The following is a 23,161-nucleotide window of genomic DNA, read 5'->3' as shown; positions in this document are numbered from 1 at the left end:
ATGTCTTTTTCATTAAATATATTTTTTATGAACCCATCATATGACGGGCAATTACACGTATTATCATATTTCATTTTCTCCCATGTATACGCTTCGTTGCTTATTTACGCTCACAGTTGGAATTAATTCCCATATTCGACAGCCCCAAAGACCTTCCTCACCAGCCCATTTATATTTTTTGGACCAGCCCAAATGGGTCAATGAGGTCGCACGTAAATTTGGGCCGGTGTGTTTACAAATGCCTGGGCCGATATTTAGTCTCAGTCCGTCACTGGCTGTGGTCCCTTAACGTGACCTCTGACCTACACGGCAAAAACTCGGCATGACCCTTGCGCAAAAGTCCTCAGACCCAACGAGGCTTTCCTGGGTAAACAAGCGTTATAAATAAACAACTATGCTATGTACTTGCACGAAGCAAATGTTTGGTTTATGAATCATGGCGAAATGCTTAAAGATGAGGTTTGGTGGATCGCCCGAATGTGAAATTCCCTTCCCGTGGGCAGAGGCATGAACACCCTGGCTTGCCATGGGAAGGCAGTGCAGCAAGCGAATTTTCTCCATCTGTTTCCATCAGTACGGTGATAGTGTGTTGCCCTCCAGAAAAAAAGTAATAGGACTCAGTGTGACTTTCCTGGATAAATAAGTTAATATTTTATAGATTATAACGTAAAATTACCGGGAAAACAGTATCACTGAGTGCATTGCCTATTTAAAAAATTTAATTCATGCGTACATTAATACTACTGGTTATAAAATAGTTCCAGTCACAGTTAACATGTATTTCTTTTTTAATAAGCAGCATCAGAATTTATTTAATTTCACATTGGATATCATGCAGTTAAGTACATCAATGTTAACATTTTCATTTTCTGTGTGAATTAGATATTATTTGTTAATCGATCTGTGATATTGTATTTTGCATGTAGCTCTGATCACTTAAGGGTTTTTGAGTACAAAGTTTTTAATAACATTTGTATATTTCATGATGGCAAGTTAAGTCTATGATTGTAGGGGTGTCCTGGATGAAATTATATATTTAAAATAACTCATGCAATCTTCCTTGAACAACTTTACAATGATATTTTGATCGTTTTTTTATCATGGCATATTCTCACAGATGACTGCACAATTCACCTAAATGGACACCTTTGGCGGATTTCGATTTAAAGCTTTCGTGACTGCAGGGATTCATCTTCTTGGTTCTTTCGGTAAAGTCACGTAGAATGGAAATAAAATAATAAAAATAAAACATGAAATAAAATTCTCACGACGTTTCAGCCACAGCAGAAGTAGCCTTCAGGTGAAGGAACCGAACTCTCGGGACCACAGCGCTTCAATGAACACTGCTAAGCTTGGCAGCGTCTTTTAAGCTGGGTGGGAGGAGCAAAGCGCCTTGACAAAGGAGTTGATATGTAAACTCCTTTGTCGATTTGACTTCATGCAGGTAGGTGTGAATCAGTGTGTAGTTCATGCAGCTAGGTGCTAGTCAGCATGTCGTTAATACAGTTAGGTGCGAAGCAAGGTTTAGTTCTTGCAGCAACCCACATTGCGGCATTTTCTGAATATAGCAACGCCGCTGGGTTGTGCTCAAGAAGTGGGTTTCAGCCCTGATGAGGTTTCACTTCGTGTGGGATGGGCCGGCCCTGCACAGCTGCCAGGGCATTTGCAGCAACACTTTCAAGCATCTCTCGTCTCGTGCGAATCGTGGAGGCCCCGATGTGAGGAGTGATGATCACGTTTGGAAGTTGCAGCAGAGGGTGATCCCTTGGAAGGACAGTTCCACAAAAGTGCTTGTTAATACCTTTTGAAATAAATCCAGTACAACGTAGCATATCCGACTCACATATCCACCCTGGCCAATTAACCACCCCCATCCATCGCATTATTTGTCCATGATAAAACACATTTTATTAAGACGTTCACATTTCGACCTGTAGCCTCGTCCCCAGGAAGTCGGGTACGCGATATGCTTTGCTGTAGTTTCTCCAACTCGTTCCACAAAGTTGACAGCCCAAAACAATTATGAGAAAGTCACGTAGGTGGAAAATTTTAATAAAACAAAAAATAATCAATCACGACGTTTCGATCGCAACACAAGCGGTCGTCCTCAGGCGGAAAAAAATAATCCAGCAGTGGAACTGCTGAACCAGCGTTTTTTTGTGAGTGTAAATGCGATCGGTATTACCTTGTTGTTGCGGCATCTCTTGAGAAAGGTGAGCGACTCGATCAGGTGAGCCTCCTTGTCTCGCAGTCTGTTAAAGCTCTAACAGATGTGTGGAAACCCTCCCCGTAGAGGCGGTTCAATCTTGATTTGAAGCTTTCGTGACTGCAGGAATCCATACTCTTTGGTTCTTTCGGTAAAGTCACGTAAGTAGAAAAATAAAATAGAACAAAAAATAATATGGGGCTTTTGCAGCAGTTCCACTGCTGGATTATTTTTTCCGCCTGAGGACGACCGCTTGTGTTGCGATCGAAACGTTGTGATTGATTATTTTTTGTTTTATTTAAATTTTCCACCTACGTGACTTTACCGAAAGAACCAAAGAGTATGGATTCCTGCAGTCACGAAAGCTTCAAATCACGATTGAATTATGAGAAAATAGAATAATGTATTATTGTGGTGTACATTATTTTACGACAGACAGTTACTAAGGTAAATTATGGTTAACAATTCATAATATTGGTCGTGAAAGCCTACGTGTTAAACTGATGGTTAAAAATGACTGTTGAAACCACATTTTCTTTAATACGTGATATTTCCAGCCATTGCGAATTTCTAGCTTTTGTCAATTGCACTGCTGTCTTAAGGTCTTCCTACATCTACATCATGCAGGTGATGGTGTTTCTTTCCTCTGAAGTACATATGAAAGCCAGCACATGTCACGAGAGTAAGAATCTCTCATAATACCGGAAGAGGGGTGAACTCCATGTCAATGAATTTTATTGAGTGATGTTTATTATTGTGCAACAGACAAAAAAAACAGAACTGGGAAGACTTGAAGATTTCCCAGCACAGTTATCTCAAAGACAGTACATTCTGGGAAAACCAGGGCAGGTGGCAACCCTACTCCACCTTCGTACATTATTATATTTATGACACTAAATGAATAAAAATGCATTGTACCTGGGTAGTGGCGCTGGGTCGGTGACGTCAAGAGCAGCTGCTCTGATCCACTTGTTCTGGAGAGCTTCCACGAGAGCAGCTTGGTCTATCACAATGCCTGTCCATCAGCATTACATTGAGACATTAACACTTCGTTCTGGGACTTGAATTGCGATTACACACAAGCATCCTTGAACAATGATATCAAAGTCTGTGCCGGTATTTTGAGACCAAGCAATGCAACATATATGTACAGTATCTAAATCAGCTGAAGCCTCTCGTAAATCACGTGACTTGTGTGGCCACCACCACTTTCAATTCCTCCTCTCTCCACCCTATATGAAAACAGACTCTGCTACGTGCAACGTCAAGGCCCTTATATATACTACTCCTCCCTATCCTCGTCTTTCTGGGCCCTTTAGCTCGGTTTATTAATGAATTTTCCATCTTTTTCCTCTTATTTCCCATTCTAAATCCTCTCTCTTCCCTTTTCCATTCCTTTTACCTTTTCCTGTGGTGTGCTATGAGTAAAACGTTGCCGGTAAATTACAATTGTTTTAGTAATTTTCGACATGTTTTGCAAAAAAAACCTTTTTGATTAATGTTAATGCACCATTACAATTTACATCAACAACATGACCCACAGTGAATTTGTCCTTTTTAAGGTCACCACACATACCTTATTGTGCGATTGTGGTATAGAATGGACATGTAAAAACCGCGGGCTCTCTCCGCCACCAAACGGCCAATACGACCCATTCCTAAGATCCCAAGAGTAGCACCATGGACGTCCATGCCAACCAAGATGCGACCTTTGCCCGTATAATTTGGTGATTGAAAGGTAGGCACCTGATGAGCTTATACCCATCTTCTCATTTGAAATTGTCTCTGTCTTTATATATCTGGATGGCTTCATGGACACATCTTTGATGGTTTGATGGTAGCCCGACGGTTTGCAGAGTACCTTAGTCTCTGAACACAGACAATTTCAACCGAGAAGATGGGTATAAGCTGAGCAATCATTGGAAGAACGTTATTAACCAAGTAAAGTCGTAACTTGCTGTGGTGTGCTTCCATTCTTCCCTGCCGTTTGGCTGTTATCTCCGACTCTCTGAGTTGCATTGCCCTGTTAGGCGCCTCTGCATTAACAGGCTGGGGTCTCACTAACATGGCCACCTCTGCTCCCTTAGCCTCGATGTATCGATGGTTCTGGCTGTGTGATGGGCTGTGTATCTCACTGGCGTGACCACGGTTGCGGTGGTTCTCTTGCCTGGACGCGCTTGCCTCACAGCCCAGTTGACAGCGCAGCAGCTTGTATACACACAGACATGACATTAACTTGCTAATCCCCTAATCTCCCTGCCGAATCTCTCCCATCAACATAGCGCTAATCTCCCGTTAACACTGCTGTTGTGCGCATATGCAGGGATGATACTCTTATGCAGCGACGGAAGCTCATTTCATGCTAATCTCTCTTTCCCTAATCTCTCTTTCCCTAATCTCCCCAATTAACACAACTGACGTGCTTACGTCCGGGGATGGAATTCCTTTCCAGCTCAGACCCCGCTTGCTTGCCCATTGCCACATAAATAACCTCTTGTTGTAACAGCTCTCTCGCTGGTTCAGCAGTTCCACTGCTGTATTATTTTTTCCACCTGAGGACGACCGCCTGTGTTTCGATCGAAACATCGTGATATATTATTTTTTGTTTTCTTTTATTTTTCTACCTACGTGACTTTACCGAAAGACCCAAAGAGTTTGTGTATTTATAGTTAACCAACGTGGAATGTGGTCAAAGACAGCGTATGACAATGTTTTCCGTTGTTTCTTGAAGTAATCCGTTTACGTGCCTGCACGTGTGCGCATTCACGTGGGCACTAATGCACTGACACCGGCAGAGTGAGGAGTGGTGAACATTGAAATCGGCAGTGTTCAAATGCGTAAATATTATATCACAAGCACGGTTAAACTGCAACTTGGATAATCCGCCCAAGTATACTTGAGAGTTACTTGTATTTGATTTTCATGGTTAAACAGATTCTTACCTGAAATATACATGTTTATGTGCTACGACTTGAGCTTCTATGAACATTTAAAAGCCATGCTCTGGACAGATGTGTCCCAGAGACATACCGAATTGTTATTACTATGCTTGTTTACCCAGGAAGGCCTTACTCAGTCTCAAGACTCCTGCCAATACTCTGACCAAGAACACTCAACAATAACAGGTGACAACAAAGGCAGACACACCAACACATTCCTGCGGATGGAGCTGGTAGTAGGAACGTTGAGTTGCTCAGTCAATGGCCAGGGTCAACGGTGGCGTGGTGTATTCCGCAAATATGCCCGACTGTGAGGGCAGGCACAAGCCGACGTTAGTAGGTTAAACGTTGAGTTTTATAAGGGCACCACGGGGTGACCAGCCCCTCCCCACCCAGCCCCACCCCTCCCACCCACCACCCAGCCCCACCCTCCCCACCCCCCACCCAGCCCCACCCTCCCCACCCGGCCCCTCCCCACCCTCCCCACCCTCCCCAGCCCCTCCTCACCCTCCCCTCCCCACCCGGCCCCTGCCTACCCTCCCCTCTCCACCCAGCCCCACCCCTCCCATTTTATCCGGGTGTCTGGATACACGTGGACAGACATCCACAGACATACACAATTAATCCCCTGCCTCCTGTGAATCAATCCCGGTTGGGCTTCCAGTCCACTACGTTTCCTACCAGTAATATTTTATTCAATTACAGCTACTGTATGTGATCAAAATCAACATGTCTGATATTCCCCATCATCACATTAGGTTTAAATAAATCTGGAGCTCAATAGGGAGTTTGGAGAGAATGGCATGGACGATCATCTAGTTTATAACAATTTTATTCTCCATCCATTGCAGGATGAAGGCCTCTCATGCCATGTTGATCATGGGGATTGTTGGCCATAATTTACCATGCTGGTCAATGTGGATTGGTGTAAGTTGGGAGATCAGAATAATCTGATGAGTGTCGATGACTGATGAGTGACGGTTCAATGTCACTCATCACTGATGTTAACCATGCTTAAGAATATGACTCGGAACTGAAGACTCATAGCGGATGAACCCCTGCCTCTCTAAGCATAAATAAGACATTTGTCGCATCTGGGCTATGTATACTGACGCCACTCAATATACAGCCCAACTTTCAGCACATTCAGATGCCAGTCTGCAAATACACATGTAAAATTAGCACTTGCAAGGCTCAGATAAAGTGGCCTGGGTGAAGGGGAATAGGAGGGTGAGACAAGGAATGTGTACAATCAGCAAGCACGCGGTGGATGTGTCTGAATGTGGGCGGGTGCAGGGATACATGAAGATGGATGGGGCCCCGAGGCTTTTGGTTGCATTGGTATTTGGGAGGCACTCTTCGTGTATTCAATTCTTTCCATTTTACTATTTTACAATCATCCATGCAACTCCATTTTTGTTCACCTCGGTCATTTCAGTTTGAGTTTTTGAACTTGATATTCGAATTATAAAAATGAATCATGTTAAAACAAGCAATTCCTTTTTCAAAGTTAGCGCACATGACTGGGAGTACTTCAATTCACTAAGCGATGCTCTTTAGGGGGTTTGGGAAAGAAGCTCAACATAGATACAACTTGCGGTCGTTGTTGGAATTGATTTGTACCGACATCTGGTGGTACTGTGTTGCACTCCATCACAGCACGGTATACTGCACATATCTTTACAGAACTAAGGTGACAGGAGATTTCCAGTACATATTGGTTTGGGTTGTGAAAGAAGTGGCCACTATATCACGCGACTTTAATGACCAATTTACATATAGTACTTATTGTAACTTAATCCGTATGTTTTCATAGCCCATGAAATGACCCGGATTTTTTTTTGGGTTAGGCCACGTGGTAGTTTTATGCCATAATTATTGTCATTAACGGTCCACCATCCGACAAAATTTTCATGTTTACAAATATATTTATACGTAACAACGTAGCAATCAAATTCTGACCAATAAAGCTCCTCGCCAGTGGCATAAGACATTTCATGACTGCATTCAACATTCACATACGTTTCTCTCAAACTGCTTTGAACTTGATCGGTTAATGAGATAAAAAAGGGTCTCCTGCACCTTTTAAAAACGTAAAATAATATTAGTACATAATAGTTGAGCGCTCTGCCTCATCTGACCGTGCTTAAGTATCCGCAGCGACGTCACCAAGTGCCAAAGCGTGCGTCGTTCCCATTTCTCTGTAATTTGAGCTTGGCTACTGTTAGCGTTTATTATTTAAAAGAATGAATATTATAGATCAGCATGTATTATGGTGCAACAATATTGCAGTCGCTTAACAGTAGCTTATATATTTTGGAACCTCCCAAAATAATCGGAGGCCTTGGGCTGTGGCCCTTGAAGCACCTGCATTAACCAGGCCCTGGTGGGAGTCTGTGAAAATGGGCATCTATGATATGAACTAAACCAAGTGTGTTCTGCATAAATTTAAGCATATATTAATTCTCCGACACTTGCGGCAAAACACAATTGTGCAGGTAGGTGTGCTCGTTCAAAAAAAATAAAGTTTCAAAGCGACTGAATTGCCAAGCTTTCGGCTGCATCCATGCAGGTAATGGGTGGATTAACACAACCTCGAAGCTATGAGAGATGGTGGCAGCTTTGGACGAAAGGCATTAATCGAGCAGTGGACTGACCATGATTGATGATTACGAAATCACGCCCACGGTGCCACGGTGGCGAGATGTTAACTACCTCGCCTGGTTAACATGAGGTCGGGGATTCGATCTCAACCCTGACGCCTGCTGTATATTTGGAGTTTTCGTGTTCTCCCCATGGTCGAGTGGATTTTTCTACCGGTCCTCCGTTTTTTTCCCTCCACATTTAGAAACATGCGTTGAGAGCATTTGGCTGCTATGAATTCCCACCTGACAAGCCACTTCGTTTGGCTATCATTTGTGGCCTGGTCGCTTCTGAAAAAATATCTATATAGCTCAGTGGGCCTGATTTTTTACCCCCCCCCCTTCGTCACACGGCGTCACAAAAAGTCAGACCCCCCCTCAAATATGACGTCACAAAGCTCAGCCCCCCCCCCCCCCCCAAAATAAAACATGCTTCAAATCGCTTCAAACTATTGTCATTGTAGTGCGTATTTAATGTGGCGCTGCACTCTGTGAAGGTTTCCTGGCTCGGTTGGGAAGTTGGGATTGTAGTCTGGGATGTGTAGACCTAATGGACACATTTATTTGTTTTAATAACTTTTTTCCTGTTTTTTGTTTTGTTGGTTTTGGTGACACTTTTAAATTTGTTTATTCGTTTTTGATGTTGTTTGGGAGCAGGGTTATGTGTGCGTTGAGCTTCTTTCGCGCAACGTGTCGCCCACCGCGGTATATATCAAATTTTGTTCTCATATACAGTGAGGGAAAAAAAGTATTTGATCCCCTGCTGATTTTGTACGTTTGCCCACTGACGAAAAAATGATCAGTCTATAATTTTAATGGTAGGTTTATTTGAACAGTGAGAGACAGAATAACAACAGCAAAATCCAGAAAAACGCATGTCAAAAATGTTACAAGTTGATTTGCATTTTAATGAGGGAAATAAGGAAATAAATAAATGTCGTGAGAATTTTATTGTTTTATAATTTTTATTATTTTATTGTTTCCCGTCTACGCGATGACGTTACCGAAAGAACCAAGAATACACTCGGCTTTGTTAAATATGCAGCATTATTTATATCACTGGTATCACGATTCACATTTCGACCAGAAAAAATTATGTTTATTGAATAATATATATTTTCTACAACATAGATAGAATCAATAGTTTATACATCCAAAAACCTATCACAGATAAACAACAGTACTTTATATATATATTTTTTCAACAAAGAAATTAGAGAAAAGAGATATGATGAGAAAGAGTAAATGGGTTAAATGTGACAAAATTGCATTCATAGCTGGTTTCTATTTTGACTGCTTGTGTTGTGGTTATTGCAAACATGATGCCTTGAATAAAGGTGTCAGTTTTTTTGTGCCAGTTAAAAGGGTAAAACCTATTACTATATCTTGTTACTGGCAAAGGAGGTCTCATAATGTAAATTCTCACCCCGAGCCCTCAATACTCTGATAGTGCGCTGTTATTGAGTTGTACGCCTTTTGGCGTCTTCTGGTCCAACACCAGTGGAGACTAAGGGCCCCTAAGAAAAATCGTCTCGGGTGTGGACCAATCAAATTCAAGAACAGTGAATATTATTATCAGAGTTGTCTTTTTGTTTGCATTTTGACTGCTTGTGTTGTGTATATTCTTAGCAAACATGATGCCTTGAATAAAGGTGTCAGTTTTTTTGGTGCCAGTTAAAAGGGGTAAAACCTATTCCTACAGCTGGTTTCTAGTCAAACATGATGTCTTGAATAAAGGTGCCAGTTTTTTTTGGTGCCAGTTGAAAGGGTAAAACCTATTTCCTACAGCTGGTTTCGAGTCAAACATGATGTCTTGAATAAAGGTGCCAGTTTTTTTTGGTGCCAGTTAAAAGTGTAAAACCTATTCCTACAGCTGGTTTCTAGTCAAACATGATGTCTTGAATAAAGGTGCCAGTTTTTTTGGTGCCAGTTAAAAGGGGTAAAACCTATTCCTACAGCTGGTTTCTAGTCAAACATGATGCCTTGAATTAAGTTGCCAGTTTTTTTGGTGCCAGTTAAAAGGGGTAAAACCTATTCCTACAGCTGGTTTCTAGTCAAACATAATGTCTTGAATTAAGGTGCCAGTTTTTTTAGTTCCAGTTAAAAGTGTAAAACCTATTACTACAGCTGGTTTCTAGTCAAACATGATGTCTTGAATAAAGGTGCCAGTTGTTTTAGTTCCAGTTAAAAGGGGTAAAACCTATTTCCTACATCTGGTTTCGAGTCAGGACTTTGCTCCCCCTGGTGGCAGAGTTCGGGGGGTGCCACATCGGTTGGCCGCGTGGGAAGGCGAACTGCACACGCGCGCGAGCACACGCGCGCGCGCGTGTTCGCGCGCATGCGCAGTTCAAGGGAGGATTTCGTTTTAAATCCCGGAAAGAGAAGCGGGCCGCACGCATTTGTTTTGACGTCGGCGGGGTTTGGTGTGACACGCACGGAACTTGCGTTACAACAACAACAGAGCACAACGGCTTCCTCCGAGCAAGTGTTGGGCTACGTTTAGCACACACGCGCACACACACACAAACAAAAACAACTAAAACACGGTGTTGGCTGACAGCGGATGAACATCAACGACTTTCATTCGAGCAAACAAGAGAAAAAAAGATCATTGCAAGTATGTTTGTTGTTGTTGTCGTCGTCCGTGAGGAACACATTCGGAGGCGAGTTTCAGTGCCGCTCGTCTTGTGTTGTGGCGCTTAACCTAAGCCAGTCCTGCTCGAGAATCTGTGGTGTTTGGTGGTGATGTAAAGTTGGGGTTAGGAAATGCGATGTTGCGACATCTGGCTGCAACTTCCGTAAATTTTCTCTCGTTGCCTTTACGACTGACGACGCCGACGACCTCGTCTCGTCTCGCCGTGTGCGTGGGGAGCGGCAGTCGTAGCGGCAGCGGCGAGCGACACGGTACCTCGGCCACCGGCAATCCGGCGAGCGATCGTCTTGCACCGGGCCTGGGGCCTCATCCCCTAGGTCGACTCGGCCTCGAACCAGTTCACCTGGCGCGGTGTGTCGCGAACACCGCCACTGGGGGGGAGACAAAGGCGGCCGGGCGTGGTGTTGGCCACCAACCCGCCCCCCCTCTCGTGTATCACAGTGCCGGTAACTTTCATAGGTGGCCCCCCAACTGTTGTGTTTAAAGGGCGATTGGGGGGGGTGGTGATTCATTGCGTGCAACACGTGCAGAGAGAGATTACTGCCTTCGCCACCTAAAGAAAGTCCCAGCCACCGTTGCGTTCGCATTGGTACCAAACACTTGAGGTCCCCCCCCCCCCCTCAAGTGTTTGGTACCAAAACAATTATATTTTATTATGTTGTGTATATATATAGTTATTTAATTATTTCCCTTCTACGTGACTTTACCGAAAGAACCATGAAGATGAATTCCCTGCAGTCACGAAAGCTTTAAATCGAAATCAGACTATGTTTTATCCACCTGATGACGGACGCTTGTGTTGCGCCCGAAACGTCGTGATTTATTTTTATTTTCTACCTACGTGACTTTACAGAGAGAACCAAAGAGTATGGATTCCTGCAGTCACGAAAGCTTCAAATCAAGATTCTCCCCCCTCTAAGCTTTGCGTCTCCGCACGCTTCGAACGCTGTGCTGTTATAATCTGCGAGCCTCTTTAATTGTGTTACAAAGAGATACAGAATTTACCTCGCCACCGTATACGCCTTCACATACTGTTGGGGGCAAGTGCTGTTAGCGAGCAGCAGCAGTTGCCTATGAAGACCGGCACCGTGGTCGTGGCCACCAGCAGCACCTCGCTACACGCCTGCACCAGGTTACTCGTTTGAGGCTGAGTCGACCTAGGGGAGGTCCGGAACCGCTGTCCCCCCCCCCAATCACACAACTAATATTACACGGCGAGTAAAATGCGCGTAGCGTAGCGTCGTGTCGTTTCGCTGCCGTGTGTATGGTGGTCAATCCCATATCTGAAAAAATAACAATAGGGTTTACCCTTATTGCCAATCAAGCAGGAAGCGTTAAGATGTTCAAGCGGCAATTATAAACCTTTTGGAAGGTACTAAGTTCGCATTAACCACTAACAGAACTTGTGGTTGTGCATGTTTACAACCACAAGTAGGTGTGGTGAATATGCGAACTTGATTCCCTTGCAAAAGGCTTACTATTTGGTGTTTGAACATCTTATTGCCAATAAGGGTAAAACCTATTCTTATTTTTTCATAATCCCATACCTGTCAACTCGTACGGTTTCAGGTCCATGTGGCGTGTACAGCCGTTTCATTCAATATGGACAACATTTTTTTTTATATTTTTCCATTTGTTTTCCATTTGTTTGTGTTTCGCCCTTGTGATGGGACTTTTTAGGATGAACGTTGAGATTTATAAGGCCACAGCGTGACCAATAATGTCTGAATTGGTCTGTAATAAGGTAAGGCACTGATAAAGGGGTTGACAGGTATGCAAAATCCACTGCCGGATGGAGGGGGCCTCAAACCGCCGCCACCGCCAGCTCTATCTCACGATGTCTTTGACTCGTCCACCCGGGCAGAACGACGAGCGCACCAGCACGTGATTCACATCGCTCCATCTCCCCAGGTGGACGTCTCCTCCTTGGCGACCGGGCATTGTGTGACGGCCACCCACCCACCCCCCTCGTTGTGCCGTGTCGGCCTCCATAGGCGCTTGCGGCTACTCGCTTACAGCACTCGCCCGAACTTGTTTGTGAAACGGTATTAAAGGGGATCTGTATCTTTGTGGTGGCATGGTGGTTGTTGTGCCGCGCGACCGATCCGAGGGCCTTGGGTGTATTCCCATCCCTTGCTTAGATCAGTGATGAGATGTTCACTACTTTGCCTGGTATGAAGGAGGTTGTGGGTTCGATACCGACCCTGACGCCTGCTGTATATTTGCTGTTTGCATCTCTCTCTCTCCCCCCGTTATTGTGTGGGTTTTTCTCCGGGTCCTCTGGTTTTCCCTCTACATTTAGAATAAACATCACGCGCTTAGAGTGCAGTGGTCCCTCGTTTATCGCGGGGGATACATTCTAAAAATAACCCGCAATAGACGAAATCCGCGAAGTAATCAGCTTTATTTTTTACAATTATTATACATGTTTTAAGGCCGTAAAACCCCTAACCACACACTTTTATACACTTTTCTCAGACAGGCATTAACATTTTCTCACATTTCTCTCTTATTTAAACACTCTCAAAGTTCAAACTTTCGCAGATTAAAAAAAAATAAGTACAATATTAGTAAATGAAACCAAAGATCAAAACCTGTTTTCAAGCCCAAACATTTTTGTAAATCTGGCTAGCCGAACGCATTCTGTACTCCCTTAGCTAATCAGGATGCAGAACACATGTGCGGTTCTCCCTTAGCCAATCAGGACGTCGAACACAATGCGCGTTCATACTGTACTCAGGAAAAAAAAGCATGCAAAATTACACTAAAAAAAATCCGCGAAACAGCGAGGCCGCGAAAGGTGAACCGCGTTATAGTGAGGGACAACTGTATTTGGCTGCTATACAATTCCGCATGATAAGCCACTTCGTCAAGCTGTAATTTGTGGCCAGGTCGCGTCTGAAAAATAGCTATGCAGCTGAGTGGGCCCTACCTGGTAAAACAAATATAGTTTACTTTCTGGCCTTCCCCCAAGGTTAACTCTGCATCAAAATGAGCACCTGATGCAGTGAGTCAACATCAGCACTGGGGAGACAAAGGCAGTTAGGCGTGGAGTACGCACCACATCCCCCCCCCCCCATGTATGTATGCATGTTGAACTTCTTTCGCACCGTATGTAGCCAACCGTGCTACTCAGAGGTATGGAGGAAGGAGAACAAATGTCGTTTGCTCTGCCTCATATCTTTTTGCTTGTTTGGGTTACTAGATTGTTTTTACAGAGGGGGGGGGGTGACCTTTGTCTATTGCAAAAGGAGGGCAGGTGGCTAACTGTCGTATTATTGGCACGTAGCACAGCTATGCAGGTCATGCACATGATGACTAATGGTATATACCGCTGGGCAGGGGGAAGACAACCCAGCACGTTCGTTAAAAATAACTGAATTGTGCCTGGTCCCTCTGGTCTGCCACACACAGCTGGTGTGGTGGTCGCCCGCCATGTGGTGCGGGAAAGGATCCATCTGTGCTGGCACCGCTGCCGTCTGCATCGGCATTACCTGGGTCATCCTCTTCACGCTCGATGTCTTCCCCAATCTCGCCCACAGCATGGTGAAGGAGGTGAGTGCCATCACCAGGCTGGTCATCATCATCATCGCCATCATCATCAGTAGCCAGTCTCTCTTCTTATTTTGTTTTGTTATAAATCACGGTTTGTTAAGACAAGACCCAAAAACGTCAAGTGGCCAGCAACAAACAGCACCGTTAATGGGTCTAATATACAAGTCGAAAGTTTAATTCAGGATTTTTTTTTTGCTCGCTCAAATGAGCATTGAGACGGTGCTTATTTCCTCCTCTTTACAGCGTACAGCTGGTGGTGGGCATTCCACGTTCCTGTGGCTAGGGTTGTATCAATCCATATGTAGTGTAGCACAAGTCGGAGACGAGGTCGTTGCAGCAGGCACCTTTTATTGTAACACCTTTCAGCCGTTCACACCCAGGATCGCCTCCTTCACGCTCCCGTTGCCGTACAGCCCAGCTTAGACAACCCTAACCGCGTTGCACCGACGGCGTTGACCGAGACAACCAACAACTCCGCCAAACAACTATCACGTGAAGGCGGCAGCGACGAAGGCAGCGAAGATGATAACTGCGGCGGCAAGACGAGTCCACTCCCAGAACCGGCAGCCCGGAGCTCTCGCTCTCCGCTGCTTTTATTCTACTCGGCACGGCCTGGCTCTGCTCTGGCCACGCCTCCCTTCTCGAACCCACTAGCGGGTTCCAGGGGCTTCCCGATGAAGTCTTGGAATATTGAGGGTTTTTTTAATACCGAATTTGACGAAAAAAGGCTCTTGTTATTTTGGTTGCTGACCTCTGCTCTAGAGGTACTCTGTAGTGCTTCCTCTCGTGAGGCGGCCCTTCTGCCAGCTGTGGCGTGGACAGGAAGTGGCGTGAATAATAACTCCACGCCAAGTCACATCGGACACTAGATTGACTCTGTTCAAATGTGTTCGGAGTCATATCGGAAGATGCGTCATAAATCAAGTTTCTACGCCTTAAAATCGGTCGTAATTGTGGACTGTAATTTATCGGACCGTTTACCCCACTCTTTATTGTCGTAATGGGCACTGCGTGGGGCATGAGCCACGTACAGTACAGGCGGTCCCAGACCCTGTTTTCCAAAATACGGTGGAAACAGTAGAAACATCACTTGTTGGTGTGTTTTTCCTTTTATCGACCATATTTAACAGGGTTTAAAAGGTAAAAATGCACTATTACACTTGAGAATAATAACTCCACGCCAAGTCACATTGGACACTAGATTGACTCTGTTCAAATGTGTTCGGAGTCATATCGGAAGATTCGTCATAAATCAAGTTTCTGCGTCTTAAAATCGGTCGTAAATGTGGACCGTCATTTTTTGGACCGTTGTAAAACGTTAACTGCCTTTATTTGTTTATGACAGCCATATCAACGTTTATTATAAAGTTTACAGAAGTGAACATGTTCGCTGTGTGCCGCGTGCAAACTGTTAACTTGCAGCAAGTGGTTCTGAAGCTGAACTCGACGGTTTACGAAAACTGGAAGAACCCCCCAGCAGACATCTACTTGAGCTTCACCTTATTTCACTTGGTGAATCCCAAGGAGGTGCTCGCTGGGGAGAAGCCACTAGTGCAAGAGCGTGGGCCCTACACCTACCGGTCAGTGGCACGTGACGTATCGTCGATAATCATTGTATCGTTAACGCACAATTTGTTTGGGTCAGCGAGGTGTGATCAATTGTGCTTCAGCGTGTGTTTGTGCGTTAATGCGAGCCGTCCGGGGACGGCTGAGTGAGAGAGGCCGTGATTTCCTGTGTCATGAAACTTCGACAGCCATGGAATAGCAATGTCATGCTTGGTCGAAGCACAGCCACTTTTCGGCACCAAATTTAACCGACCTGTTCATCCTACCTTACACACCCTGCAACACTTCCCCATTGAAGGAATACTGCGGGCAAATTTAAATACATGTTAAATGTCATTGTCACTACCACTGTAATGAAGCTTTATTGAATACGACGAGCAAGCCAATCGCTGTTTTCTGACCGACCCGTACATACAAATGTCCGTCTTGCGGACATATAAAAATGTTAACTACGTGTTTAAAATAATAACAAACGAAACATATCCGACCACCTTTTTCTTTGCGAAGTACACTCACGAATGTCAGTTTGTTTTTGTGTGTTGTGTGTGTGTGTGATTAGGGAAATGCGGATCAGGCAAGATATTGTGTTCTACGAAAATCACACAGTTTCAGCCACTTTGCCAAAGTCGTACGTGCTGGTTCCTGAGCAGTCTGTGGGAGACCCAATGACAGACAAAATCACCACCGTCAACGTTCCACTCATGGTAAGACAAATTCTCGAATTTTTGTCCCGGCAAAGTTTCAACACGCATATATTATGCCATCATTTATATAACTGGTTTCCCAGACTTGTCTTATGAAGTTTATCTTAATCCTTTAATGTGATTTTAATAAGTGTGCACTCAGTTACTATTGAGAAGTAGGAGAAAAATAATATTTAAAATTGGCCATTTTTCAATAGGATGATGGACTTATTTATTCAATAGGCTGATGGACTTCAACATTTTTGAGCAGACATAGAGCAGAGTTCTGCTTGTATATGCTTTTACATATAAGCTGAGAGGCCTATTGTTTCCAAAACATAATTATTTTTCTTAACAGCTCACCGACATAGGTGTGCTATGATTTATGCGCTATGTACAGATAATTGGTTTTCTCATCCATTTACGTGTTTGATGTACAAAGTCCTGATTAGAAACCAGCTATGAATGGAATTTGTCACATTTAACCCATTTACTCTTTCTCATCATATCTCTTTTCTCTAATTTTTTTGTTGAAAAAAATATATAAAATACCATTGATGTTTATCTGTGATAGGTTTTTGGATGTATAAACTATTGATTCTATCTATGTTGTAGAAAATATATATTATTCAATAAACAGCATTTTTTCTGGTCGAAATGTTAATCGTGATACCAGTGATCTAAATAATGCTGCTTATTTAACAAAGCCGAGTGTATTCTTGGTTCTTTCGGTAAAGTCACGTAGAAGGGAAACAAAATAATACAAATCTAAAACATTATTTTATTGTTTCCCTTCTACGTGACTTTACCGAAATAACCAAGAATATGAATCCCTGCAGTCACAAAAGTTTTAAATTAAAAGTCGAGTGTTCATATTTTATTTCTGCATAGAAATACTGTTGTCATTGTTTTCTATATTTTTTACACAGTTTAATTGTCAGGCCCAGCACTTGAGTAACTTTCTTCATACACTTGAGTAACTTTCTTCTTTATACAGAGTCGAGTTTTGGATCATTCTCACCGGACGGAACCTAGGAGAGTATGGTGTTGACGATGAGCTATGTACCACCATATGACATTTGAACTAGATCAATACTACAGAGACTACTCTACTTATGAGCATTCGACTTACGAAACTTTCAGAGTTTCGAACTAACCTGTACGTATGTCCAGTTGCCTGTTCGGACCGACAGTCATACATTCAACCGCCACGCAGTAGCTGGCGGTGGTGGCGTCTACATCTGCAGAACATGAAGAACCAGTGGCATCTACATTTACAGGAGCTTATACAACTTTTAAAGCCTTTTTCCCATGTTTAGTGTACATGCCATACACTGTGTTTGGAATCGACAGGAGTTAAGTTGGACTTATGAACAAATCAACTTACAAACAGACCTTTGGAATAAAGGTTTTTGGGTTAGATTGTGTAAGTATAAATGTGTCGTAATCCTCCACCACCCGACAGCTAGTAAGGTTTGTCACGTAAATAACGTGCCAGTAAGTCACTACTTCAGCCCCCCGGGGTGTGTTGGAGAGTAAATCCACAGCATTTACAATTTGAGTACTCTCCAACGCACCGGTGGGCTGAAGTAGTAACTAATTGGCGCGTTGTTTACGTCACAAACCTTACTGGCTGTGTCGGATGGTGGAGGGTTACGACGCATTTATACTTATGCGATCTAACCAAAAACCGTTATGTATATTATTGGTTGCGAAAGCCTACGTGTTAAACAGACCTCTGGAACCTAACTCGTTCGTAAGTAGAGGAGTCCCTGTACTGTGACTTTCCTAAGAATGGATTATGATATTATACAACCACTGGATGGCAACAGTGACAGTCTCGTGATGGACAAGAATGATTACAAGGTTTTTGATCACCATCCACGTTAACATCATTGATGAGTGCTTATCGCAACCAGTTTATGGCCTCCTCCCCAAGGTTAACTCTGCATCAAAATGAGCACGTGATGCAGCGAGTCAACATCAGCACCGGGGAGACGAAGGCAGTCAGGCGTGGACTACTGGCCACATTATCCCCCCCCTTGTGTTGCATTCCAGCCTTAATAGCTCCTTGCGCAAAGCACTCGTTACAGCAGCAGTCCTTGAAGGATACGTGGGAGCGCTTTTTCGTGTTTCTGTTTGTGCGTGCGTGTGACGTGGTTCCCTTGCAGACTTTGGTGGAGATGGTCAGGCACAGTTTCCTACCACAGAAGTGGCTGGACATAATCCTCACCGTGGTGGCCATAATGCACAAGGAGACGCTGTTTCAGTCTCGCACCGTCCACGAGCTGCTCTGGGGATACGAGGACCCCATCCTTGCCCAGATCCACAAGTTTTTGGACAGTGTCAACCCAAACTTCGGGCTTTTCTACGGGGTAAGCCGTGTGCTTACACTGAGCGAGATGGTGTATTCAACCCTTTCCCGTTCCATTCCGATGACGTACGTGTACATCATCAGTTTTCGTTCTGATGTTGTACTTGTACGTCATCGGAATGGAATCGGAAGTAAAAAGATCATGCGAGAGGGCGTGTGGCCCTGTTTTGGCGCCATCTATCGTAGAGTGCGGTCGTGTCACTACAGATCTCTGCGGTGAGTACAATGTCTTTAAAAACAGCGGCGCTGCTATGCCTTTGAATAAAATGAACGCTTGCGCGTTCCGGAGAATCGGCAGTGAACGGGGACCCACTCCGGAACTTGCAAATGTCTCGGAACGGGAAAGAGTTAATATAATAGGTAAAATAAGGCAAAGGTGCAGCCCTGCAATTACTTGCTCATGCCACTGCTGGTGGAAGGGCCTCGACTTGCCACGAGCTCTAGAGGATATCCCTACCATATGTTGGCCTACTCTTCCATGCTGGCCAGATGTCTTGGAAGATGTGGAAGTACCAATACGATTCCCCATCGCACGCGACCTGCCGATTGACTGTGGTGCACCCATTTACCTTGCCGAGTTGACAGGCCAGGAGGTAGAAATGGTGATCTCTGGATGGTAAGTCCAGTGTACTAACCATTCTCCCGTGGCAGTATTCTACACCTCCAATTAGCATGCATGGTTGGCTACGTACGCTGCGAAAAAAGTTCAATATACGTACATATTTAATTTAGTTAACTTTTATTAGTATTATTTTGAATATGCAATGCCATTTTAGTTTGTACAAGCAGTCTAAAACTTAAAACAAATGATTTAAAAGACTTTTAAAAAGGATGGTGACCTGTCATAAACTCGATGATTCATGACCTTTTATTTATTTACTACCATGGTGTAGCTGTGCTAAAGTGGTTCTCTCCTTTTAGATGAATGGCTCTGCTGATGGCGTTTACCTCTTTCACACGGGACAGAATAAGTCGACAGATTTTGCAAAGATCGCTCTGTGGAAAGGAGAAAGGTAAGCCTCCCAAATCACTCTGAATGCACCTGATCTCAATGGGGTCACAGACGCCATTTATGTTTTGAGCCCGTTTAGCACTTGGATGAAAGACTGGGAATACCAAGGTATTGTAAGCTTGGGCTTGTGAGGCAGTCAGAAAATAGCAGCACGGCTATAGATTCTTAAATCTGTGTGTGTGTGTAGAGCTTTGGATGTCACCCCTGTGTGTGCGTGACCTTTGTTCAGCTACGCCAGTTGCCTCGAACTAACAAAAACACTCATTGATGGAAATATCCAAACTTGCCAATGCAGGACGCCCCTGAAGAGAAATCTTCATCATTTTATTGATGCTCGCGATAAATCAAAGTGCGTTTAAGAATCCATTGTTTTCAGTTCATGTACATTGTATGTAATTGGTTCATATAAACCCCCCTGTTCACCGCAATAACCCAACAACAAAAAAATATTTTGTTAATGAGTCGAAATCACGACCTTTCATCATGACGATTCATCGTACCGCGAGGAGGAGAATTGTTAATATTGACATGCAGTATTACACCGTGTTCTGGACTTGACGGGTCTGTTTGCTCTCGATTTCTTTTACGCACTTTTATTTAACTTGTCCTGTTGTCTGTTTATATTCTTTCAAATCCTTGACGCCCGATGATGCTGGATGTAATTACCAGTGAAACGTCGTAAATGTTGTGGATGTTCTCTCCCAACACACCGGTTGGCTGAAGTAGTAACTAATTGGCACGTTGTTTACATCACAAACCTTACTGGCTTTGTCCGGCGGTGGAGGGTTAGGACGCATTTATACTTTTGCGATCTAACCGAAAAACCTTTATTATGAATAATATTGGTCACCAAAGCCTACGTGTTTAACTACGAAGCCTGATGAGCTGACATTTAGTACACAGTCTCGTCGTCTCGCGTGTCCGTTCAAGAATTTGCTTAAAGAATCCATCTGGATCCCGACGATCCTCGGCCTCTTGGTGTTTTTTAAATAATGTTTTTTTTATTGCACTGTTTAAAATATGGCAATTATCCAAACAATAATGAACTTGTTATTCTCTGGATTGAGATCTTTGAATGAATATGTACAAGATTAAATTTGAATTAAAAAAATGGTAAAAAGCAAGTTTTTAAATGCGCACACTTTTATTTGTGCTCAAAAATAGAAAATACATTATTTTGACCCCAGAATTAACCAAATTTGATGTTCTAAATACAAGTGAAAAAAATTACATCGAAAGGAAACCACCCACTCTTATTCAGAAAAGCAAAGTTTATTAATTCTTGGGTCAAACATTTTTATTTTATAATTTTTTGTGCAAATTGAAGCGTGCGCATTAAAAGAAACATTTTTACCAAAAAAAAATTATCGCTGCTCTTTCCCTCACAGCTCGCTGAACTGGTGGACCACCGACTCGTGTAACAAGATTAACGGCACGGACGGATCCACTTTCCATCCCCTGATCAACAAAAATGACATCCTCTACCTCTTCTCCTCCGACCTCTGTAGGTAAGTGTGCTCACATGGGTCTACGTTTGTTTCCGAAAGATTGCAAAGAGATAATCATAAGAATTATCATGATTATCTTCACAATAACGATAATGATTGTGGCCATCATCATTATCGCCAAGTACCGGGTTGTATAAATAAATCAATAAAACAGTTTTCTAAACACGAACAAAATCGACCTTGAATTGCTTGTGTCTGTGACCAAATCGCCTAGAATGTGCCTGTCAGTTCTCAGAAACTAAGCAGGCTTGAGCCCGGACAGTGCTTGAATGGGTGAGCTCCATGCCCATCAGGTCATTAAAGACTTCAGGGCTTGGTGATGGGCAGCAGAGGGCACTGAAGCTAAACTCTTTATTGTACTATATTTTTTTCTGCTCCCACGTTCACCTTCCTTCCGCCTTTCAATCGCGCTGACCTCCGATTAGCCGCACCTCCGATTAGCGCTGTTGGGTGTGTACGGTGCGACATAAGTTCAACATACATATATGCTTGACCGGTATTGATCAGCGTGGTGCACTAAAGTCTGTTGCTGGCCCAGCTCTTTCCTTTTGTCTCATTTCCTTTTGTAGTATCGGTATTGCCATGATCCTTCTCAGCCAGGTTATTTCTGCTTCCAGCAATGGGTGTTCCAAAACGTCTGAATAAGTACTAACATACTGGACATCTTTGAAAATACTGGACATCTGTGAAAAAGAGCTTAATAGCTCATCGGATTCTTACAGTCTAATTAAAGATTCTGATTGTGACATACTTGAGTCAGCAGACATGTTGTTGTTATCCTGTAACGTCCCATTGTGGATAAAGGCCTCCCCCATTTTCTTCCATGCCTTCCATGTTCCTGTCTCGTAGTGGCCTCCAAGCTCTGTGATGTCATGTGATCATCTTTTCTGCTCCGTTTGCCTTCTGCCAGTGTCTAATCCGGACTTGTTTTTTTTTCTCTCATCAAATCTCTCTACAAACAACACAAATATTCTACATTAACGCGATTGACACTCATATTTTTACATTTCATCCGACTCGTGCGCGATGTGCATTTCCCCTGCAGGTCCATTTACGTTTCCTTCGAAAAAGAGCTGTCCGTCAAGGCGCTGAGCACCTACAGGTTCACCACTCCGGCCAGCGTCTTCGCCAACTCTACCGCCAACCACGGCTTTTGCACGACGCCCTCCCACTGCCCCGGCTCGGGTGTCCTGAACATCAGCGTCTGCAAGCAAGGTCAGCTGATGCCCGTCGACCACCTGCGATGCCACTCTGGTTGCCGCCGTATAATTTTTGGTGATGCCCGCATCAGTTTCTGATGTGGCGATCATCGCGCTGTAATTTTCCCACAGCTAAGTTGTATTTGTATTGGGCATTTTTCTTTTGGTAGTTTTTCTACTTTGCTCTGCTTCATAATATGAATGCATATTTTATATCATTCATTGTTGTTGGAGAAATTCAGAAATAATTTATAGGCATAAAATGAGCAACGATAATCGTGAAAAATTACGACGCTTGGCAAAACGTAGGAACGATTATATCGTACGATATATCATTTCGCCTTATCGCGCCAGCCCTGGTTCGCACACGCTCAACACAACTACACTGTACCCATCATGGGACCTCCTTTGCCAGTACCAAAATATGATAATAGGTTTTTTCCCTTTTTTTCTGGCAACAAAACAGGTGTTAAGATGTTAAAACGCCAAACTGTTTGCATTAGCGTTCTCTGGTGTGGACCAATCAGTTTCAAGGACAATGCATATACAGTGAGGGAAAAAAGTATTTGATCCCCTGCTGATTTTGTACGTTTGCCCACTGACAAAGAAATGATCAGTCTATAATTTTAATGGTAGGTTTATTTGAACAGTGAGAGACAGAATAAAAACAAAAAAATCCAGAAAAACGCATGTCAAAAATGTTATAAATTGATTTGCATTTTAATGAGGGAAATAAGTATTTGATCGCTCTGCAAAACATGACTAAGTACTTGGTGGCAAAACCCTTGTTGGCAATCACAGAGGTCAGACGTTTCTTGTAGTTG

The 23,161-nt window shown here is 43.6% G+C and overlaps 1 protein-coding gene across 4 annotated transcripts in view; it reads left to right on the top strand.

The window, feature by feature from the left end:
* Window positions 1-10,128: 10,128 nt before the first annotated feature.
* The window catches only part of SCARB2 (scavenger receptor class B member 2), a 30,421-nt gene continuing 17,388 nt past the window's right edge, over window positions 10,129-23,161 (top strand). For all 4 annotated transcript variants that reach the window (XR_004403056.2, XR_004403055.2, XM_032957706.2 and 1 more), the window contains exons 1-8: window positions 10,129-10,404; window positions 13,855-13,995; window positions 15,418-15,575; window positions 16,121-16,265; window positions 18,416-18,619; window positions 19,540-19,631; window positions 21,019-21,138; window positions 22,184-22,353. Coding sequence is in view for 2 of the 4 variants with exons in the window: in XM_032957706.2 (XP_032813597.2) it covers window positions 10,351-10,404; window positions 13,855-13,995; window positions 15,418-15,575; window positions 16,121-16,265; window positions 18,416-18,619; window positions 19,540-19,631; window positions 21,019-21,138; window positions 22,184-22,353 (1,084 nt within the window). In the remaining 2 variants the exon portion in view is untranslated. The remainder of the gene's footprint in view (window positions 10,405-13,854; window positions 13,996-15,417; window positions 15,576-16,120; window positions 16,266-18,415; window positions 18,620-19,539; window positions 19,632-21,018; window positions 21,139-22,183; window positions 22,354-23,161) is intronic.

This window comes from Petromyzon marinus, chromosome 20 (genome assembly GCF_048934315.1).
Source record: "Petromyzon marinus isolate PM22_M1 ecotype Great Lakes invasive population chromosome 20, UKy_Petmar_22M1.pri1.0, whole genome shotgun sequence".
Lineage (NCBI taxonomy): Eukaryota > Metazoa > Chordata > Hyperoartia > Petromyzontiformes > Petromyzontidae > Petromyzon > Petromyzon marinus.
The sequence above is the reverse complement of the archived record's forward strand: the minus strand, read 5'-3'. Positions and strand labels throughout refer to the sequence as shown.